At 41.0% G+C, this 18,643-nt stretch overlaps 1 protein-coding gene across 1 annotated transcript in view; it reads left to right on the top strand.

The window, feature by feature from the left end:
• Positions 1-6,003: 6,003 nt before the first annotated feature.
• Positions 6,004-18,643, top strand: part of LOC139723326 (histone deacetylase 4-like) — a 92,893-nt gene continuing 80,253 nt past the window's right edge. Inside the window, exons 1-3 of the mRNA XM_071634588.1 lie at positions 6,004-6,527; positions 12,396-12,464; positions 16,993-17,228. Of these exons, the coding sequence (XP_071490689.1) occupies positions 6,404-6,527; positions 12,396-12,464; positions 16,993-17,228 (429 nt within the window). The 5' untranslated portion in view covers positions 6,004-6,403. The remainder of the gene's footprint in view (positions 6,528-12,395; positions 12,465-16,992; positions 17,229-18,643) is intronic.

Raw genomic sequence — 18,643 nt, 5'->3', positions numbered from 1 at the left:
ACAAGTGCAAGTAGCATCATTTACGCTGCCTTCACAAGAAAATGCGCTTGACGTGAATACAAGCTTTTCATGCTAAAATTTATACAATGTGCAATTTGTTTGTCATTTTCAAACAGCATTCGATTGTGAGAAAGTGCATGGGCAAAGGTATCAATCTTAACCCCTGCTCATTATTAGGTCCTGTCCATGCTTTCAGTGATAATGAGGTGTCAATGCCAACTGCAAATTTCCTTTTACTACTGATGACATGATGTACTCTTCTGATACGTAAACACGACAGTGTCAGGCAATTACAGTTAAAAAATAGGTAGCGTGGGAATGGGTGGGCGGCCCAAAGCATTGGCTGCTCACCTGAGTACGTTGAAAAAACCACTTTAGCCCTTTTTACACTTGTGTTTCTTAACCCCAGACTTTCTCTGACCCAGGACTATCGCTAGTCTCGTACCAATTTTTTCAGCTTTTTACACTCGCCAATTAGTCCCGTACTATCTCTTGTCCGGGGCTAAGGAGAAAACTGACCTTTTTACACTCATATTTCTTAGCCCCGGACTTTCCAAACCACATGAATATTTATGATTACGCTGTGTACTGTACACGTACATGCACGCACCGGCAGCACTTGATTACCTCGTTTCTGATTGGTCAGTGAGGGTCGGACTTCGTCTCCGTCGCTTAGCCCAGGATTATTTTTTCGTTCTGTTTACACTCACTTGCTTGGCACCGCAATTGCGGTGCTAACCCTGCTATTTTGCAGGGCCAGATAGTACCGGACTATCGGTGGGGCTAGCCCACTTTGGCAAAAACGAGTGTAAGCAGAAAGTGGGCTAAGGATACTCCCGTACCAACGTTGGGGCTAAGGCCCCCCCCCCCCCCCCCCCTAACCCCACTGTTGGTATGGGACTAAGCAAAAAATTTACAAGTGTAAAAAGCCCTTAATACTAGTAATAGCACCGGGCAGCAAACATGAGCATCAAATTCTACGCACAGTCATCTTGACATCAGTCTAGATTCTTCATCTGGGTGTGTACTTTATGGTTCCACGACATTTGCTCCTGCGACAATTGTTCCCATGAAATATCTGCTCGCAAGCCAAACATAAATTCTACCCACAAACATACAAGTGTACTCCTAACCCTGATCTCCTCACATCAAGTTTTAAGAAACCTAAAACCCTGTTAGAACCCTAACCTTTATATCGTCGCTGGGGCGACAAGACCTCGTATCTACAAAATGTCAAATGTTCACGAGAGCCAAAAAACATGGCGGCCAAAGCACTATAGCGAACGGGATAGCCTTTCCTTGGACATGCCGTGGTGGCTTCATTTTTTGGGTAAGACAGTTAGGATTTGGACTGGACATCACTTAACCAATTATTTGACCATTAATGAAAAAAAAGTCATTTTCACCAAAATTGCAGATACAAGGTCTTGTCACCCCAGCGACGATATGTCATTTGAGAAAATAACATCGGAGCAATTATTGTAGGAGCAAATGTTGTGCCATAGCACCTTACACAGAGATCAGTGATGAAGCTGTGCACAATTCGTTACGGGGATTTTCAACTATGTCTTTATAGCTGGGCCAGCCATTCCACTTCATGGTATCCCCACTCTAGTGCATCTTTGAAAGTGTGCGTGGTCTATTAGTGACGAACTTGACACCCATCATCCAAACTGACTTGCGCGATCCTTATGCTCGGTATTTATAGACTTGGGTTTTATGCTCTGACCAAGTGACAGCTCGTCTTTCATGAGTGGATGCATTATCACTGATCTTTGACCGGCCTGGCGTGACCTTAGTGGGTGGACTAAACGGGGACATCATCAGTGTCGGAGATTATCTGTGGTGTTATGGGAGGAAGCACAATAATCTATCAATAGATGCTGTTTCAAATTCTCCATACACATGCTATTGCTTCAGTGTTGTGCATTAGTCACTTGAAATGACTAATTAAACCTCTCAGTGCTCATTCATTATTCATGTCAAATGGCTAATGTCGAAGCCGCTGAGGATCACCATCTCAGAAGTTCTGTGTAGAAAGCTGTGTATGATCAGGTCACCAATAGTAATGACAAAAATGAAACATTAAATATGCAAGCATTCTGATATGTTCACATTGTGCTAATTATCTAATTATCTAAAATTATATCCATACGCACATATCTACTCACACACACACACACACACACACACACACTCACGCAATGTTTACACAGTGGTAATGGTAGCAGTGTAGAAAACTTGAATGAGGCCACATCAAAAATGGTCTTGTGCGGTTTTTATCATCAAACATATTGTAAAACATGTTCTGATTTATATTTAATTAATTCTGTTTAAGTCTGCTGTAAAGAGATCATTCTGTATAACATACAAAAAGCTAAAAAAATAAAAATAAAAGGGCAGTGGGACAGGAGAGCACATGCCCAATGGCTAGAAAGAGCAAATATTTGATTGACAGAACAGCGCACACCCCATCATACCCTGTATCCTGTTACGGGCATGATGTCATGTCTTGCGATGTGTCACATTCTTTCCGAGTACGTGGAACTTGTTGATGTAAACCCTAGAATTAGCCAGTTCCTGAGAATTTCTCAAATTTTGCCGAGAGGAAGGGATGGAAATAGGGTAGAGTGGCTCCTTGCCAAGAGAAGCTCCTTTTTCCCCCTCACCCTTCCCCATGGTGAACAACTACGAAGTTTGTTTTTGCCAATGTTTGCACAACTGTTCCGTTATTGGCCATCATGCACCAATTATATGAGTTTGTGACGGTGTATGTTTAGTACTTACAGAAGTAAATAAATTGCATGCACTGAAGCACATAAATTGTACGCACGAAAGTACATAAATTTTTACCTTGTTTTGTATGTACAAAATGCATGGTACAAATTTATGTACTTCAGTGCGTCATTGTTTATTTGGTTTTTGATGTCCTATCCTTTATAGCATATGTTTGGTTATGAGATAGGTAGACTGTATCTAGACAGATTCAGCTTGATTTTATTACTCATTTCTCCCTTTCGTGTGTGATGCATGCAGTCATATGTCTGTGCATTATGTTTGCGAGGTGAACCTGTCCGCCCAGTGAATCTGTACGCCCGGCGAAAAGTTAGTACATTGTAGTAGAGAATTAGTGTGGATGGACGTATTGCGGCTGTATAGTGAGTGCCCACAGTATGGCGCGCCGGGCGAATGTATAGGGGCTGTAATAGTTTGTGTATGCAGTATGGCACGCTTCAACTAAAAACTATTGACCCCCCCCCCCCCCCCCCCCCCCAAAAAAAAAAAAAAAAAAAAAAAAAAAAAAAAAAAAAAAAAAACAGTCCAGGTAGTGGACTAGGTAGACTGTTGAACGTAGTGCATCAGTAAAGAACATTAAAGGACAAGTTCACCTTCATAGACATGTGGGTTGAGTGAATGCAGCAAGAGCACATCATTGAGAGTTTGAGGAAAATCGGACAATCCATTCAAAAGTTATGAATTTTTGAAGTTTCTGCTCACTCAAGGCTGGATGAGAAGACTTCTATAGCTTGTGATGTCACATGAGTACAACGATATAAAGAAAGAATAAAGAAAATTCAACATATTCTCACTTTTCTCGCATAACAAAAGAATACTTGACTTCTCTCTTTCAGAAGGCAGGGGGAATAATATTACCCTTAACATATGTCAGTAACAAGTCAAAGAAATGTGCACTTAATTCAAAAAGTAAAGTTTTGTGAAATTCTCTTTTTATTTCCTTTATATGGTTGTACGCATATGACATCATACACTATAGTAGTCTTCTCATCCACCAGTGACTACGCAGATAATTTAAAAATTCATAACTTTTGAACGGATCGTCCAATTTTCCCCAAACTTTCACTGATGTGTTCTACTAATATTGCTGCATTCACTCAATCCACATGTATGTGAAGGTGGACTTGTCCTTTAACATCCAGTTGACTAGTGTGTTAGTTGACCACCCTGTATACATGTGCAAGTCTTTGCACTCTTCACAGTGGTTTATTGGCCAGCAATATTCTGAAGAGTTGTACGAGTAGTGCATGGCGATCATCTACATGCATACCCATTAAGCATGTGTGTGTTTGTGTAGTCCTGTATTCCACAAAGTGAAAATTTCATGCTGTATTTTTTACATTCTCACTTAAAACCCCGTGTGTGCTTTGAGTGCTGATTGGCACAGAAAACCCCACAGCATTGCATACACTGTCCAATGTCCCTGGCACAGACAGGGTTAAAGCTGTTTATAGTTCATCAGAACAACACTCAATGCTGACTTCTTGAACATTATCTAGAGCGCATTCTACCCACACACAGTTTCTTGAACTTTCCGGCGCTTTCTCATCCCAAGTGTGCACAGGAATCCATTGTTTGTGTTCCGGCGAACTTTGGAATGTTTTCTGTTTTGCCTTATTCTGACGTCAGTCGCAACTTGAAGGTTGCGTTGTGCATAGGAAATGCTCCAGTTGTTTTCTCCCGCAGAGCTACTTGTACATTTATGTAGAAATGAGCAGCTTCCCAAAATGGCTTGAAAAATGGTGGCAGTTGAGTCAAAACTGTTGAATACTATACATGATACAGAGCAGTGTTAGGTTCAAAACTTTTCCAGCCCACGAGCACACTTCACATACATTGTATTAAGATTAGGTGCAACCTCTGAGCTAAGACTTGGGATCCTTTTTGAGTTGATGGACAAAGCGCTAGATAAGTCTATCTTATTAAAAGATGCAATGGGTAACTGTAAAAAGAATACAACAGTGATATTCTCGAGAGCAGAACTCAAATTATCAGAGTATGTATTAGGAAAGATGTAAACATAGATCATAGTTACAGAAGTACAGAGATTGAAGAAAAGTAGAATAGTATCTACATGACTTATTGACGAGTAGTTTGATGAAGGTACAAAAAGAAAGAAAGAGAGGGAAAGAGAGAGAGAGAGATATATAAACAGACAAAAGATATGATATATAAAGGGGGTAGTAGACAGGAAGATTCAAGATGACTTAAAAATACCTTCTCATATTTGTTTACTATGGCTGCATGCACACAATATGCAGCGGTGCTTGGCATTACAGCAGCCACTAGCAGTGCTTCACTATATTGGTGAGCCACAGAAACGACCATCAGTGCATCAGTGTGTGTACATGTATGTGTGTGTGTGCGGTGCGTGCTCCCTCTTGATTTCTCTCTCTCCTCCTCTGTTGCTCTCTCTCTCCCCATTCAGCGGTGCAAAATATCAACGTCACTCGCTTTCCCCTGCATTCTTCGGCTGACTGTCTGAGCGAGCGCCAGGGCAAGCGTCGTGTCTCTCGCTTTGGTTTGTTTTCCAACTGTAAGCCCACTTGTGCGCACTACATGTAGCGTAGCATCTACTACGAAGCTGGGCGTCTGTGTACAAACAAGTTTCCCTTTGAGTGTTTGTAAGTTTTTACTTGGAAGTTCTTGCCTGGCCCCGCAAGGCAGAAATTGGATTACCAGATGGACTTTTACAGTGTTGCTCTGAATGTGAACACTACAACTGTGTGAACGTCTTGTGCCACCCGATAGGCCACAAGCCGCCAGTCGGTGGTGCTGTTTTCTGTTGTGTTTCGGCAGGGAAAACATGCATCAGGTTGCAGGATCTTGGACGAGTTGCAGGCAGTGAGAGTTGTGTGCCAGCTTTGTTGACAGGTTGCTTCCTCTGACTTGGCAAGTTTGGCCTTCTCTCCTGGCCCCCCTCCTGCCCCCCCTTTTTTTTAAATACCTTCCCTTGCTCACTGAAGTGTAGACTCGCAGTTCCCCGAATCCACTGTTTTGTTGAATGTGTCTGCCGTCTTTCAGCGAAGTGGGATCAGAGTACACTGCTGTTTTGGTCCTATTGTCCCTCACTTGTGGAACTAATCACCCCCCAGGACTCCCGTGAATACTGATATGACCTTGTTCCTCTCCGTGAAACCTCACTGTCCATTGTCGTTGCATATTGATTTTTCTACTCTCAAGCACATGATCGCCACATAGCTTGTCAATCCCGCCGCCACTTTCTAAATGCACTCAGAGTGGATAAACCGCATGTTATTTTCTCCTTTGAGCGGAGGAGCTGTGTATCAAACCTTCGGATGCGCCTTCAACAGATTTCTCAGAACTGGTTCCATGCCATGCGACAATGTGCTGGTGACATTCGGCAGGCATAGTCGATAACTGTCGTGAGTATTTGTTGGTGCGTGTGAGTGTGCGTCCACCTCACACTCACTGGCATTGCAAGCAGAACAGCAGATTCTGTCCATGCCAGCAACTCTGCAAGGAAAAATCCGACCGCTCTATCACCAGCACAGCTCTGATCATCATCATCTGTCGGTGAGCGACCACACCGAGATTGAGACGTCCCGTGAATGCCCTGTCCCCGCAATTGCCCGGACCCTTTGGCATGCCAACGGATACGGAACTAAATTCCACTCAGGCGGAGCTCTCGGAAATGGCGACGAAATCCGCGGTGCAGTTTTCCCCCATGAGCAAGTTCAAACCGGTGCCCTGGGGACCCGGCTTGCCAGGTATGTGCTTTTCATGCTCATCAGATGCCATCTTGTAAAAGAGGGCTCTATGCCGGTGAAAAGCTTGCATAGTGTTTGAAATACTTGCCATCTCTATGATGGCAGTTACCAGCATTGCTTGATTTTCATCATGCTGTGTCATGGGGAAAAAAAAAAATCCTCTTCAGGGAAAATTAAAGGGTGCACAAGATAATGCACTCTGACCATCCACAAAGAACTATTTTCACTTCAGCTCTCTTTCTTTTGAGGCTTTGCAAACAACCAGTTTCTTGATGTGTACTTAGCAATTCAGAAGCTTGTCATTAAGTAGCGCGAGACTTACTTTTCTCTTTAGTGCAATGTACACTACACGGCACTTGAAAAAGAAGTTGGATTGTTAATGAAATCCAGGGCAGTGTTGTTTTTTTTTCTGTTTTATTTGTGTGCCATACAGGTGCTTATTATTCCTAGCAATTGTGTAGGCTACTACGTTCAATGCTGTACTACTCTAAAATGATCAAGTCCACTGTATCAGTAATAGCATCAGCTGCTTATATGCCCATTATGAAGTAGGTGTAATTGAGATTAGATGAGCTCTTCTATCAGGCATGCATGGGCCAGCAATATATTGCTCTATGTTGCATCAATTGCATCGATGGCTAAATGGTTGTAATATAGGTCCTACATGGAGGTACAATTGTATGTTATAAATATGAGCAATGTGTCTGTCAAAGTGTCATGTAGCGAAAGCGGAATCCTTGCTCCCCAGCGCCATTGAAGCTTATGGCTGGCAAGCTTTTTCTGAGCTTGGGCATAGAATGTTTTACCGGCAATCCTCTGAATCAGAAGTGGTAGGCCTACAATGTACAAAGTTGTGCCTCATGTGCATGTACACCCCTTCAGAGTCAGATGGCTGTGAAATAAAATATAACAAAATAAGTCAGAGTGTTTGTGTTTTCCCCTTGACTGTGCTGCAAGAATGTTGAGAAAAAGTTGGAGCTGTCACTGAAATTTATACACACTTTGTATTGATCACAGTATTTCAGGCCTGCAGTATTTGCAATGTCACATAGTTTGACTGGTTGTGTCCATGGCTCTAGAAATTAGTGCACAAATTCAAAACGTAATGCCTATATACAGTATACAGTGGATGCATCTGGTGTGTGTTCGGGATCAAAAGGAAACAAAACTGCTGCTCACTTTATGCATACAGGTGCTAGTTATACCCCATCCCATCATCATGAAGTATGACAAGTGAGTGTCAGAGCCATATCAAATCCAAGGACAAATTGTGTCCTACACGTAGCTCATGCTACTGGTTATATATTGCTGTGTGATGTTTCTATCGAATAGGAGTTACAGACTTGTTACATATGACATACTGAAAAAGTGGATATTTTCGCGCGAGTAATTTTTCGCGCTTGGCCGGGTAAGAAGAGTTTCGCGTGTTTTTAATTCCGCGGAATCCAGACGTCACGCACAGGAACATATGGCAAGCAAAAATATTCGCGTGCAGTAATTTTCGCGCTGGTTTCTGGTTGCGCGAAATGCGCGAAAATTTCAACACCGCGAAAATTTCCACTTTTACAGTAATGCCAAAACCGATGTATCACACGAGCTTGCATACTTGAAGATGAATTAGTGTGCTATTTATTATAAATGATGGTGTGCTTCGTGATAGGAATCACGCAGCGGTGGTGATGAATGCTGCCGCAATTGCTGAATCCGCAAAATGTATGTGTGATGACGTCTGCTTTTGCTGGCTCTTCATGGCTAGAAAGCAAACAGGTTTCATGACATTGGGGTCACAATTTACATCGTCATACAGTACTTTTCTCTCTCTATTCATGATAAATGTGGGCTGTGTGCATCATTTTATAAAGCTCCTAAAGTTACAACAATTCTAAGCAATGATAATTACAGTTTCTATGGCAGCACACAAGCAGCAACCAATCAGATCATTTCCGTGGTAACTGCAACTGCTACATTTTTCAATAATCGCAAATGCTTCCATGAAAGGAACACCTGGCCATGTAAAAATGCAAGTGTTGCTTTGACAGTCACTTTTCTAGACAGAAAATGGTGTTGGCCATGCTTTGACACACTCGATGGCTATTCCATGTTTCTAGACGTATAAACTGTAGGCTGGGCATTACTTTTCATCTTGATGCTCCTGATATTAACCAAACTGGACAGGTGATATATGATCAAATGCCAAGATGAATTCAAAGCTTACTGCAGGTACATGCCCTGTGGGAATGATCGCGGAGACAGTACTACACAAAGATCCGTAACATCACTTGGATAGGTATGCCTGACTTTGATTGATGTCTGGAAATAAGACTACATGTATATCTTGCTATCCAGCTGTGTACATCAACATGTCAGTTGCTAACATCAACTTGTCAGTTGCAATACCAATGTCAGTATGTTATCGAGTTTAAGAATTGGTGACTGCGTGATGGGAGTCGGTTACCCCACGGTAGTCATTTTCACGGCACCGTTACCACTCTTGTGCATAAACTGACCTTTAGATGTAAGGACTATTCAAACGAGTTGGCCCATTAAAAGGGTGTCAGAATCTTTATGATGATGTCGTGTGAAGGGGGAACGGGTTGGACTAATGTTGTTCAGCACATTCGATTGCTATTGCATCTGGCCTGCCCGTGCAGTCGCGGGAGGGAGGGAGGGAGTGCGGCAGGGTTTGTGTTGAGAACCTCCTGACTGAGGTTTGTTGTATGGATCCTGTGCTCAGACGTTTTGCGACTATTGTCTCCCAAGGTGTACATTGCTCCACTTCCAGTGTGTGTACATTATGTGTTGATAAATAGGACATAATACCGATCAGTAACAAACCTAACAGACCAGGCTAACTTCTCCCTCTCTCTCTCACTCTGTCCTATGCCCCTCTTGAGGCAACAAGGCATTGACGTCACCGACCTTCCTACTTAAATTATGAGCAGCAGCATGTTTTTTGTCATGCGCCATAGATCCAGTCACCTATGAGACCTATGTTCTGTGTTAAGTACATGATGAAAAATGTTTTCTTTTGTGGTGTACCCAGCTTGATGTTGTTCATTTTTTTTTTTTTTTGGGGGGGGGGGGGGAGGGAGGGGCTTGGTTGTAGGGCTAGGGTAAAAGTCATTTTTTGTACTTTTTGAATCCTTTGTTTTAGCCTGAAACAACAGAGATCATTGTTGTCTGAATTGCCACAGGGAAAATTGGCTTAGGAGGAATGTAATCAAATTTTGATCTTGTAGCACTTAATACCCAGGGCCAATCAAAGTCTTGGAATTATTCCCTATCATTTTCCTTTTCTTCTTCTTCTTCTTCTTCTTCTTCTTCTTCTTCTTCTTCTTCTTCTTTTTTCTATGTCATCCTCATCATCTTCTGCAGCCACTATATTTCTCTGGAGAAGTTGCACATCATATGTGAACAGAGGCCTGGGCACAACAATAATGTGCATGTCTATTGTGATTTCTCAACTTCTTGTTGTTTCAAAATAGCATTCATGATTGGAGTCTTGCATGCTTCTTGAGAAGGAAAGGTCTATGAATTCATTTGCACTCTCAATTAGTGGAGAAATGGAAATTATCATATCTTTTTTTATACCAGTATCCATCTTGAGAATCTCCAGCACCTCAAGTGTCTAGCTATTTGGTTTTGATGTTTATAAACAAGTGTGTTACTGTTATTTATTTATTTATTTTTTTATTAGTATTATTATTATTTTTTTTTTTTTTTGGGGGGGGTCCACCTTACCTAGAATGCATGATTGTTTGAACAAAGGACTATCAAGATATAAGATTTTATGTGCGGTTTGTAACAAAGTCATGCTGCATTATCTGAAATGTCAGATGCTATTCAGTGGGAAGAAGGAGCAATAGCCTGTGTAGTATTCAGAGCATGATCAGGGCCCTGTTTTAAAGTGTGTTTGGAGGAAAATTGAGTATCGGTATGTGCATATGTGTGTTTGTGTTTGTTTGTGTACGCGATATATCTCTGTGATCTGAATGAAATATGGATGTATTGGAAAACCACGCTTGTAGAATATGGGTCACCTGCTCCAAAAGCACGGATAAGTCCACCTGTCCGGAAGTCAAAAAGAAAAGGAAAGATAGTGGGGGTGGGATTTCCCAACTGGAAGTATTTGTGTTCTGTCAGTCAGTGTGAAGTGTTGCCTAGCAACAGCAATGTGTATTTCGGTGAATGGTAGTGCCAGTGTACGTATGAGATTGCGTGACACTTGCCGTGGTAGTAAACATCTTGTTTAACAAACAAGAATTGCTCTTGATGCTATGATGTCATTAAACAAAAGCTCTTTACCACGAGTGCAAGTTACAATGATTGCAGTTGTCATGGCAGCATTCATGCAGCAACCAATCAGATGTAGGATTCGAGTCACTACCATGGTATTCATTACCGCAATTATAGCAGCATTCAAGCAATCGCAAATGAAATGGGCACCTGATGTAAATTTCCTGGTATTAAACACGCACACGGGAAGGCAGCAGGCTTGTTTTGGTCATTATCATTTCTAGGAAATTAATGGGAGTTCTGAATCAATTAGTTTCTTCCGCTCATGCGATGATCGTGGTAGTTGTATAGTCATGTTTCTTTTGGTTTCCTTCAGGAATGAGCAGTTCATGATATAATAGAGTGTCTGCCAATAGCTGTTTCCATGTCTTTGTGAAAGTATCTAATGATAATGACTCGGAACTTTGTTTCTTTCCCTACACAAGCTCCTTTCCTTGCGAGCTTCTGCCTTCATAATAAATACTATATGGATAATGACCACATGATTGAAACCAAATGGGAAATTTGAGCTGGAAGTGCAGTTTGAACACAGAGACACGATCAGAGCATATGAAAAATTAACACAGGGTACTTAACATCAGAAATGTTTGCTATGTATTTTAATTTCGCAAGAGCCAAGATTTGCGAAAGTAAAATGCATGCGAAAGTTTGTGTCTATATACGCTATACAATTGTAATATATTTGGATGCCAGAGGCAATTTGTGAAAAACCGATGCGGCGAAAAAGACCAACGGTTCCAATTCGCGAAAATTTCATGCTGCGAATATTTCTTGCTTTACAGTGTTGAATCCTACACACTGCACTGACCTGTGTATGATGCATTGTTTAGATTTGTACTTCTCCAGACAAGCTTCTTCAGTATTCAGGAACAACGCATTGTATGTGTTTGTGGGGGGGGGGGGGGGGGGGGTAAAAATAGAGAGACTGCCGAATCCGTACTTTTCCAAAATTAAGTCATGCGGTGCTACACATACAGAGATTGCGGTATTCATCTAGCTCATTAAAAATCTGTGATAGTGTGAATGTTTTGTAGCGTAAGAAGAGATTTTCACATTGCTCGACTTGCTGCACTGGTCCTTTTAATAGTCAGACATTGATTTCCATGAACAGTCAGGCCTATTTGTTAAGTGTATAGACCAGGGGCCCGTTTCATAAAACTTGTCATTAGTGACAACTGCCACATTTCTATGAAAGATTTGCTCTCAGCCAATCAGATGCAAGGATTTCAGTAGCTTGTCACATCTATGACAACTTGTCACTGATGACAAGTTTTATGAAGGGGTCCCAGGTACAGAGTATCTTGAGTTATGCAAAGCTGACTGATGCAGGGTTGTTGTTGTGGTTATTCTTTTTGTGTTTATATATATATTAATATAATATATTAATATACATATATATATAATATACAGTATTTATATGTTTACATTATCTCAGTGTTGGTTTCAGCCTTTTGTGTGTCATTGCTGTATTATTAATTGAAAGCACAAGACAAGACTATCTCAGTTATTTTATCTTTGTTTTTGCTTCTCCCTCCCTCTTTCTCTATCCTGTCTGTGTGGTATCCACTCCAGAAGCAGCCTTAGGCCCAAATTCTGAAGCGGTCAACATCGCAAGCCAGATCAGCAACATGCATCTCAAAGGTATTCTTTCGTCTTTATCGTTTGTTTCTTTTTTCTTTTTTTTTGAAACGCTGGTACTTGATGAGAACGGTGAAAAATTGTTGTCTGTAAATTTGCATTCTCGCTCATAATGAGTCCCGAATGATTTTTGTCCAAGACTAATCACAAAGTAATTACATGAAGATTGAAAAGTGAAATTCTGAGTCGAAAATTCCTAATATAGAACCGAAAAGACAATTTTCTGGCTGAAATTCTCCTCATGTATCACTTGACTTTCAATGCACTGGATGTAATGACATCTGCGTATGCGCATGAGCAGGATCTCACATAAATTATCAAAGCGAGAATGACAAAATTTGTATTAATAGCAATTATATGCTGCATAGATGTAATATCATGAAACACAGACTGTGCTTCTTTTTTTTTTTTTTGAAAAGCAAGTGACAATGTTCGCTCATATATTTCTCAGAGATATACATGTATGAGGGAAAAGATATGTTGTTTACACTGACATCAGTGCAATGCTATGACTTCACAACTGAGATATCGCCCAGTGTTTCTATGCAACATGTCACATCAGAGTACACTTACCTATTATATTTCCTTGAATTGATAAAGTTACTTGTGCAGAAATGTACAGTTTGAATTGAAGAAGATTTTCCTTTTATGAAAAGCAGTCAAATAAGAGCAAGATAATATATGCTGTCTTTACCATGTCATTGGCATTATATTCCTGCAAAGTTGTCATGGATACTTTGAGCAACTAAGATATTTTGTATAGATTTCATGTTATTATCAGTAGTAGTAGTAGTAGTAGTATTTCTTTGGTATTTCGACATTGGCAAAAATATGAATAGAAAATCATATTACTTGATATGATATTAAAAATGTGGTGAGTCTAGGTGCATACCTTTAGCCAGGAGAGAATGTCTTGTTTTTGTTCTTAAATTTCAACAGAATTTTGATGAAAGAATTATTTGTTTTGCAGTATTCAAACAACCTAAACATGTTAAATATAATATTTCTTTAAAGTTTTATTTTTGAAGATGAAATGGGAACAGGTAGTCAGATCTTTTAATATGCTTCTTGAGCGTAATATTAAAGACTTAAAGTGTATCTTTGGCCAAAAAAAAATATTTTTGGATATGTGAAAGAGACACATTTCAGTAATCCATTGCACCATCTTTCAGAGAAAATGGGTCATTAATTAGTGAAATGATGCATCTCAAAGTTTCCAAACACACTGTGTCTGGGAGATTCAGGAACCGCTGTGGTTCTGTAATCCAGTGCAAACAATAGGGTTTGCTGTAGTCTTGCCTCCCAGACCCATCACCTTCATCAACTAGACCTCTAAATCTCTTTCTGCTATTTTGTAGTTTAGAAACTTTCAGATGCATTATTTCACCAATTAATGACCCATTTTCTCTGAAAGTTGGTGCAATGGACTCCTAAAATGTGTCTCTTTCACATATCAAAAATAATTTTTTGGGCAAAGATACACTTTAAAGTTTCAGCAACTTTGTGTCAGGTATGCTGAGGAATTTGCAGATTTTATGTTGCTTTTGTGCCTCTTCCTGCGAATATATTCATAACCTGCTGCAGCCTATTAATTCCCGACTAGGAATACATGCTGGCTGTTCATTATATACATCACAAAACTGTAAGAACAAAGTCATGTAATTAATGTTCAATGTTCATAGCAGGTCAATGTTTTGTTGTTGTGTAGGTTTAAAAGTCATAGCACCTCAACGGAATAAAAGAAGCCACCACCACCTTTTAATGCGTTCAAACAAGTGATGCTCTTCACAAGGTCCAAATAAGAATGCGAGTCATTGGTTTTATTGCTGCCGTAATATTATACAGCTACTAGAGTTCCTTCTTCTTCTGTTTTTCCAGAGCTTGGATTTAGTAGCCAGCAGGAAATATGATGCTACCCCTAAAAGTCATTCCAGTTTACATGTCTGGCACGCCAGAGCATTGCTCTACGATTATGTCAGTGTGTGAACATATGAGATTTGTGAATCCATTGCCTGTCCAGCAGAAGGGCCTTAGCGTAAACTTTCTTCTGAAAATCATGTGTTGTAATCATCAATGTCTTTATTGGTAGACAAGAACAAAATAAAGAACATGTTAGTGTAACATGATATATCAGGTCCATTGTCCTTTTCTGGACACATGGCAGGTAATGACACACTTACAATTTATGCTAACAGTGAACAAGTTATGATATAGTATATGTAACAAATTTTCTATGTGACATTTGACAGAGTTTTGAAAGTTCTTTTGCATGGTGCAATCATAATTGTTTGTGATTTTCCAAACCTGCGCATCTGAGGGCCCTTTTGCTGCGCAGGAGATTGTAGTCCATGTAACACTCTGTAGAACTTGATGCTGAAGTCGTAATGGAAGGTGTGCAGAACGCACTCAACTTCCATACGTTTTGCTGTGGCGGGAACACCACCCACCAGTATTATTTTCAGCATCACCTGCTGTTTAAAAGCTTGCGTTTTGTAGGCTTGTGACTGAACATTTTTAAGTGTGGACATACAAAATTTTGTGTCTCTGAATCAGATTGGCTCAAGTGCGACAATTGTGAACATCTTAAAGGGATAGTACAGTATTGGTGGATATGAGAATTGGGCTTTTAACTTTTTGCAACACACCAAGAAAACACTTATGAAATAGTACAGAGCATACCATTCTAAGAGGAATTCAAAGTTTATTTGATGAAAATCGGGTTTAGAGTGACTGAAACATCCAAAAACAAAGTAAAACAAAGCGATCATAAAAAAGTGTGGGTCCCACACTTTATTAGAATGGCTCTGTTTTGGATATCTCAGCCATTTCAAAACCAATTTTCATCAAATAAACGTTGAATTCCTCATGGAATTACGTGCTCTTTTTTATTTCATATTTGGTTTCTCATTATCTGACCAAAAATTGTTAGAAACCTGAAATTAGATCTCAAACAAAACTATACGATCCCTTTAAGGCCTGGGTATATTTTAGAAGCAGCAGTAAACCTGCCTGTGTGTTGTCTTTTACCTCTGGCGTGCTATTGATCTAATTTCAGTAAGAGGTATTTGAATGGAAGTAGATCATGTCCCCTCAGTTCTACTTGTAGGCTGTAGGCCAGGGGCAGCCAAATGCTCGTCTTACACCCATTTGTTTGGCAGTGTGCTGCTGACAAGGCTTTGCTACTGTGGGGGCTAGGCAATGAACTATATATAAAGTGGGAAGAATTTACCTTGTGTTGAAGTAAACAATTGATAAGACCAAAGTTTCCTGACAGCGCGCCAAGTCAAATCGACCATAACCCCAGAAAAGAATGAATGGACCGGAGGTGTGTGCTTTTATGGTATTTACATATAATGTGTGATATCTTGCTGAGTTATAAATGTAGACTACGGTATCTTTTTCTTGTTGCAGTTGTTGTTAGTCAGTAAACTGTTCAAATCCTTGACGGAAGTTGTGTCAGGTTTTTATGGAGTCAAGGAGTATTTCCAGTAGCATTTGTTTGATTAACATTTTATTTTTTTCCCCCAATGAAACCAAAGTGCATGAACCAACAAAAGAAAGCTTCTTTTTCCAAGGTAATAAAGTGAGTGATATGAATTCAACGTTAGGTGTTGATGGCAGTTGCTGGTGTGCGTTTCAAAGTTTGCGACACAAAGGACTCTGGAATGATGAATGTCATTGTAAGAAACATGAAAGTAGAATTATGTATCAATCTTGTTGCAGCATCCTTCAACCTTTCTTGTCTTTTCTATCTTTCTTCTCCCGTCTTCCCTTGCCCCTCCCACTATCATCATGCCACTGCCTCTACCACTACCCTAACCAACTCCCTCTCCTCCCAAAACAATGCTTCAACGGCTGCTACTACAACCTTTTCAAACACTACTACTGCCACCTTCATCTCAACAACCAACATTATCACCAACATTTGGACAACCACATACACGATGAAACCATTCATGCAACCACCATAACCACCACCACCACTACCACCATTATTTCCATCACCACCTCCGCCTCCATCACTGATACACCGAATACTACTACTACCACTTCTGTGTGGACTGCCCCAACTCTCCCACCATTCCTACAATTACCACCACCACCTCCACCACCACTACCACCCCCCACCACTCCTACAATTACTACCACCACCTCCACCACCATTACTACCACCCCCACCACTCGTACAATTACCACCACCACCTCCACCACCATTACTACCACCCCCACCACTCCTACAATTACCACCACCACCTTCACCACCACTACTACCACCCCACCACTCCTACAATTACCACCACCACCTCCACCACCATTACTACCACCCCCACCACTCCTACAATTACCACCACCACCTCCACCACCACTACCACCCCCACCACTCCTACAATTACTACCACCACCTCCACCACCATTACTACCACCCCCACCACTCGTACAATTACCACCACCACCTCCACCACCATTACTACCACCCCCACCACTCCTACAATTACCACCACCACCTCCACCACCACTACTACCACCCCAGGTGATGTTGCCTCGAGCCAGGTTCAGCTGGGCAGCCAGGTGCCGACGGACCACGTGGCCAGCGACCCGCGGGCCCTGCCCCAGGAGTGGATGGCGCTGCAGCAGCAGCAGCAGCTGCAGCAGCACATGCTGTTCGCCCAGTTCAAGGAGCGGCAGACGCAGCTGGCCCAGCAGCACCAGAAGCAGCAGCAGGAGCTCATCATGGTAGGTTATCACTGGGATGACCTCTACCGGAAGGTAAAAGCAATTCGGCTGCACCGCGGCACATGTTTCGGCTACCACACCTGTGAATAAATTTTCCATAGAGACTCGTACCTGAGAGCAACCCAAACAAAACATATAAATGAGCATTAAACGTTCAAACAGCTACGTTTTTGCTGTCATATGGAACCTTCTTGCTTCACTTCAATTCTGTCAATTCTAAGGGAATATAGTCCTTTTTTCAGTCCTTCTCAAAAGCCATGCAAGTGCTATTTAAGACATATGGTACTGTATACGCCAAATATTTCATGAGGTTTTTATTTTTGTGAATTTCGCGAGTCAGGTGCTATTTGCAAATTTGAAGACACTAGAAAGTATTGATTCTCCTCCCAATATGGATGTGATGTGCACATAATTATGCATTTCTCCAGTCATCACTTTACTCCAACTCCATGATCGCGAATTTGACCACTCGTGAACCCGTCGGGAAGTCCCAATTTGCGAAAATTTAGACTTGCTAACATGACATATAGTGCTTTGTGTTCTCCACTTGACTTTGCTTTGAATTTTGCGGAGCTGCATGGAAGCAAATACAGTCCTAAATTTCAATGAATGGGTGTCCAGTCTGTAAATCAAAGGGACTTTGTTGAAGAACTCACCTTCATCAAGTAGACCTATAAAGCTCTTTCTGCTATTTACCAGCTGGCATGTTTGTACAATAACTAAAGCTGTTGGCATCCCATATTTGGTATTGATTTTTTCCGTGATTGATGTAAATATTTTCGTAGAGCTGGTGTGAAAGGGCCTGGAAAGAAACAGGACCAGTTGATTTACAGGTGTGAAACCTACATGTTTGCCTTCTGCACACCCACACACAGACACACACACACAAATGAATGAAGAAATGCAACAGCCAGTACTGGCAATAACTTTGCAATTTGTGCACCTTTACCATTCGTCAAATCCTAAGTGTTCATACTGTACGAGCCATTAGCATCAGCTTTAATATCAGAGGGGTACTGGCAGCAGGGACAAATTTATCCGCTTGTGACCAAACAAAACAATGAAATGCAAAGCTGCAAGTGTCATGCAAATGATTCCATTTCCATTGCTCTGTGGATCGTGAAGGTTAATATGAAGACCTATTAAAGATGTTCTCTGTGTTTTGAGCCCTTGCTTACGTTTCTATTATTGATTAGGCCAGTGAACGCAACACGTTCGTTCTCATTTCTATTGGAGAAGAATTTCTGTGCCCTTGTGATAATCTCCAAGGTTCTATCCTTCTATGCTATATGACGCATGGATAAACATGTATACGTAACCATTTATCTTCAGAACTCGGCAGTTTAAGTTTGAGACAATACCAACCCACTTTAAAAGGCAGCCATGAAAGTATTTTGGAGCATTTTGTTTCAAGCTCCTACTTTAAAGGGTGTGTACAGTTCTGGTTG

Source organism: Diadema antillarum, unplaced genomic scaffold (assembly GCF_040938485.1).
Source record: "Diadema antillarum isolate AM-2024a unplaced genomic scaffold, OU_Dant_1.0 scf00000186, whole genome shotgun sequence".
In the NCBI taxonomy this organism is placed as follows: domain Eukaryota; kingdom Metazoa; phylum Echinodermata; class Echinoidea; order Diadematoida; family Diadematidae; genus Diadema; species Diadema antillarum.
The sequence above is the reverse complement of the archived record's forward strand: the minus strand, read 5'-3'. Positions and strand labels throughout refer to the sequence as shown.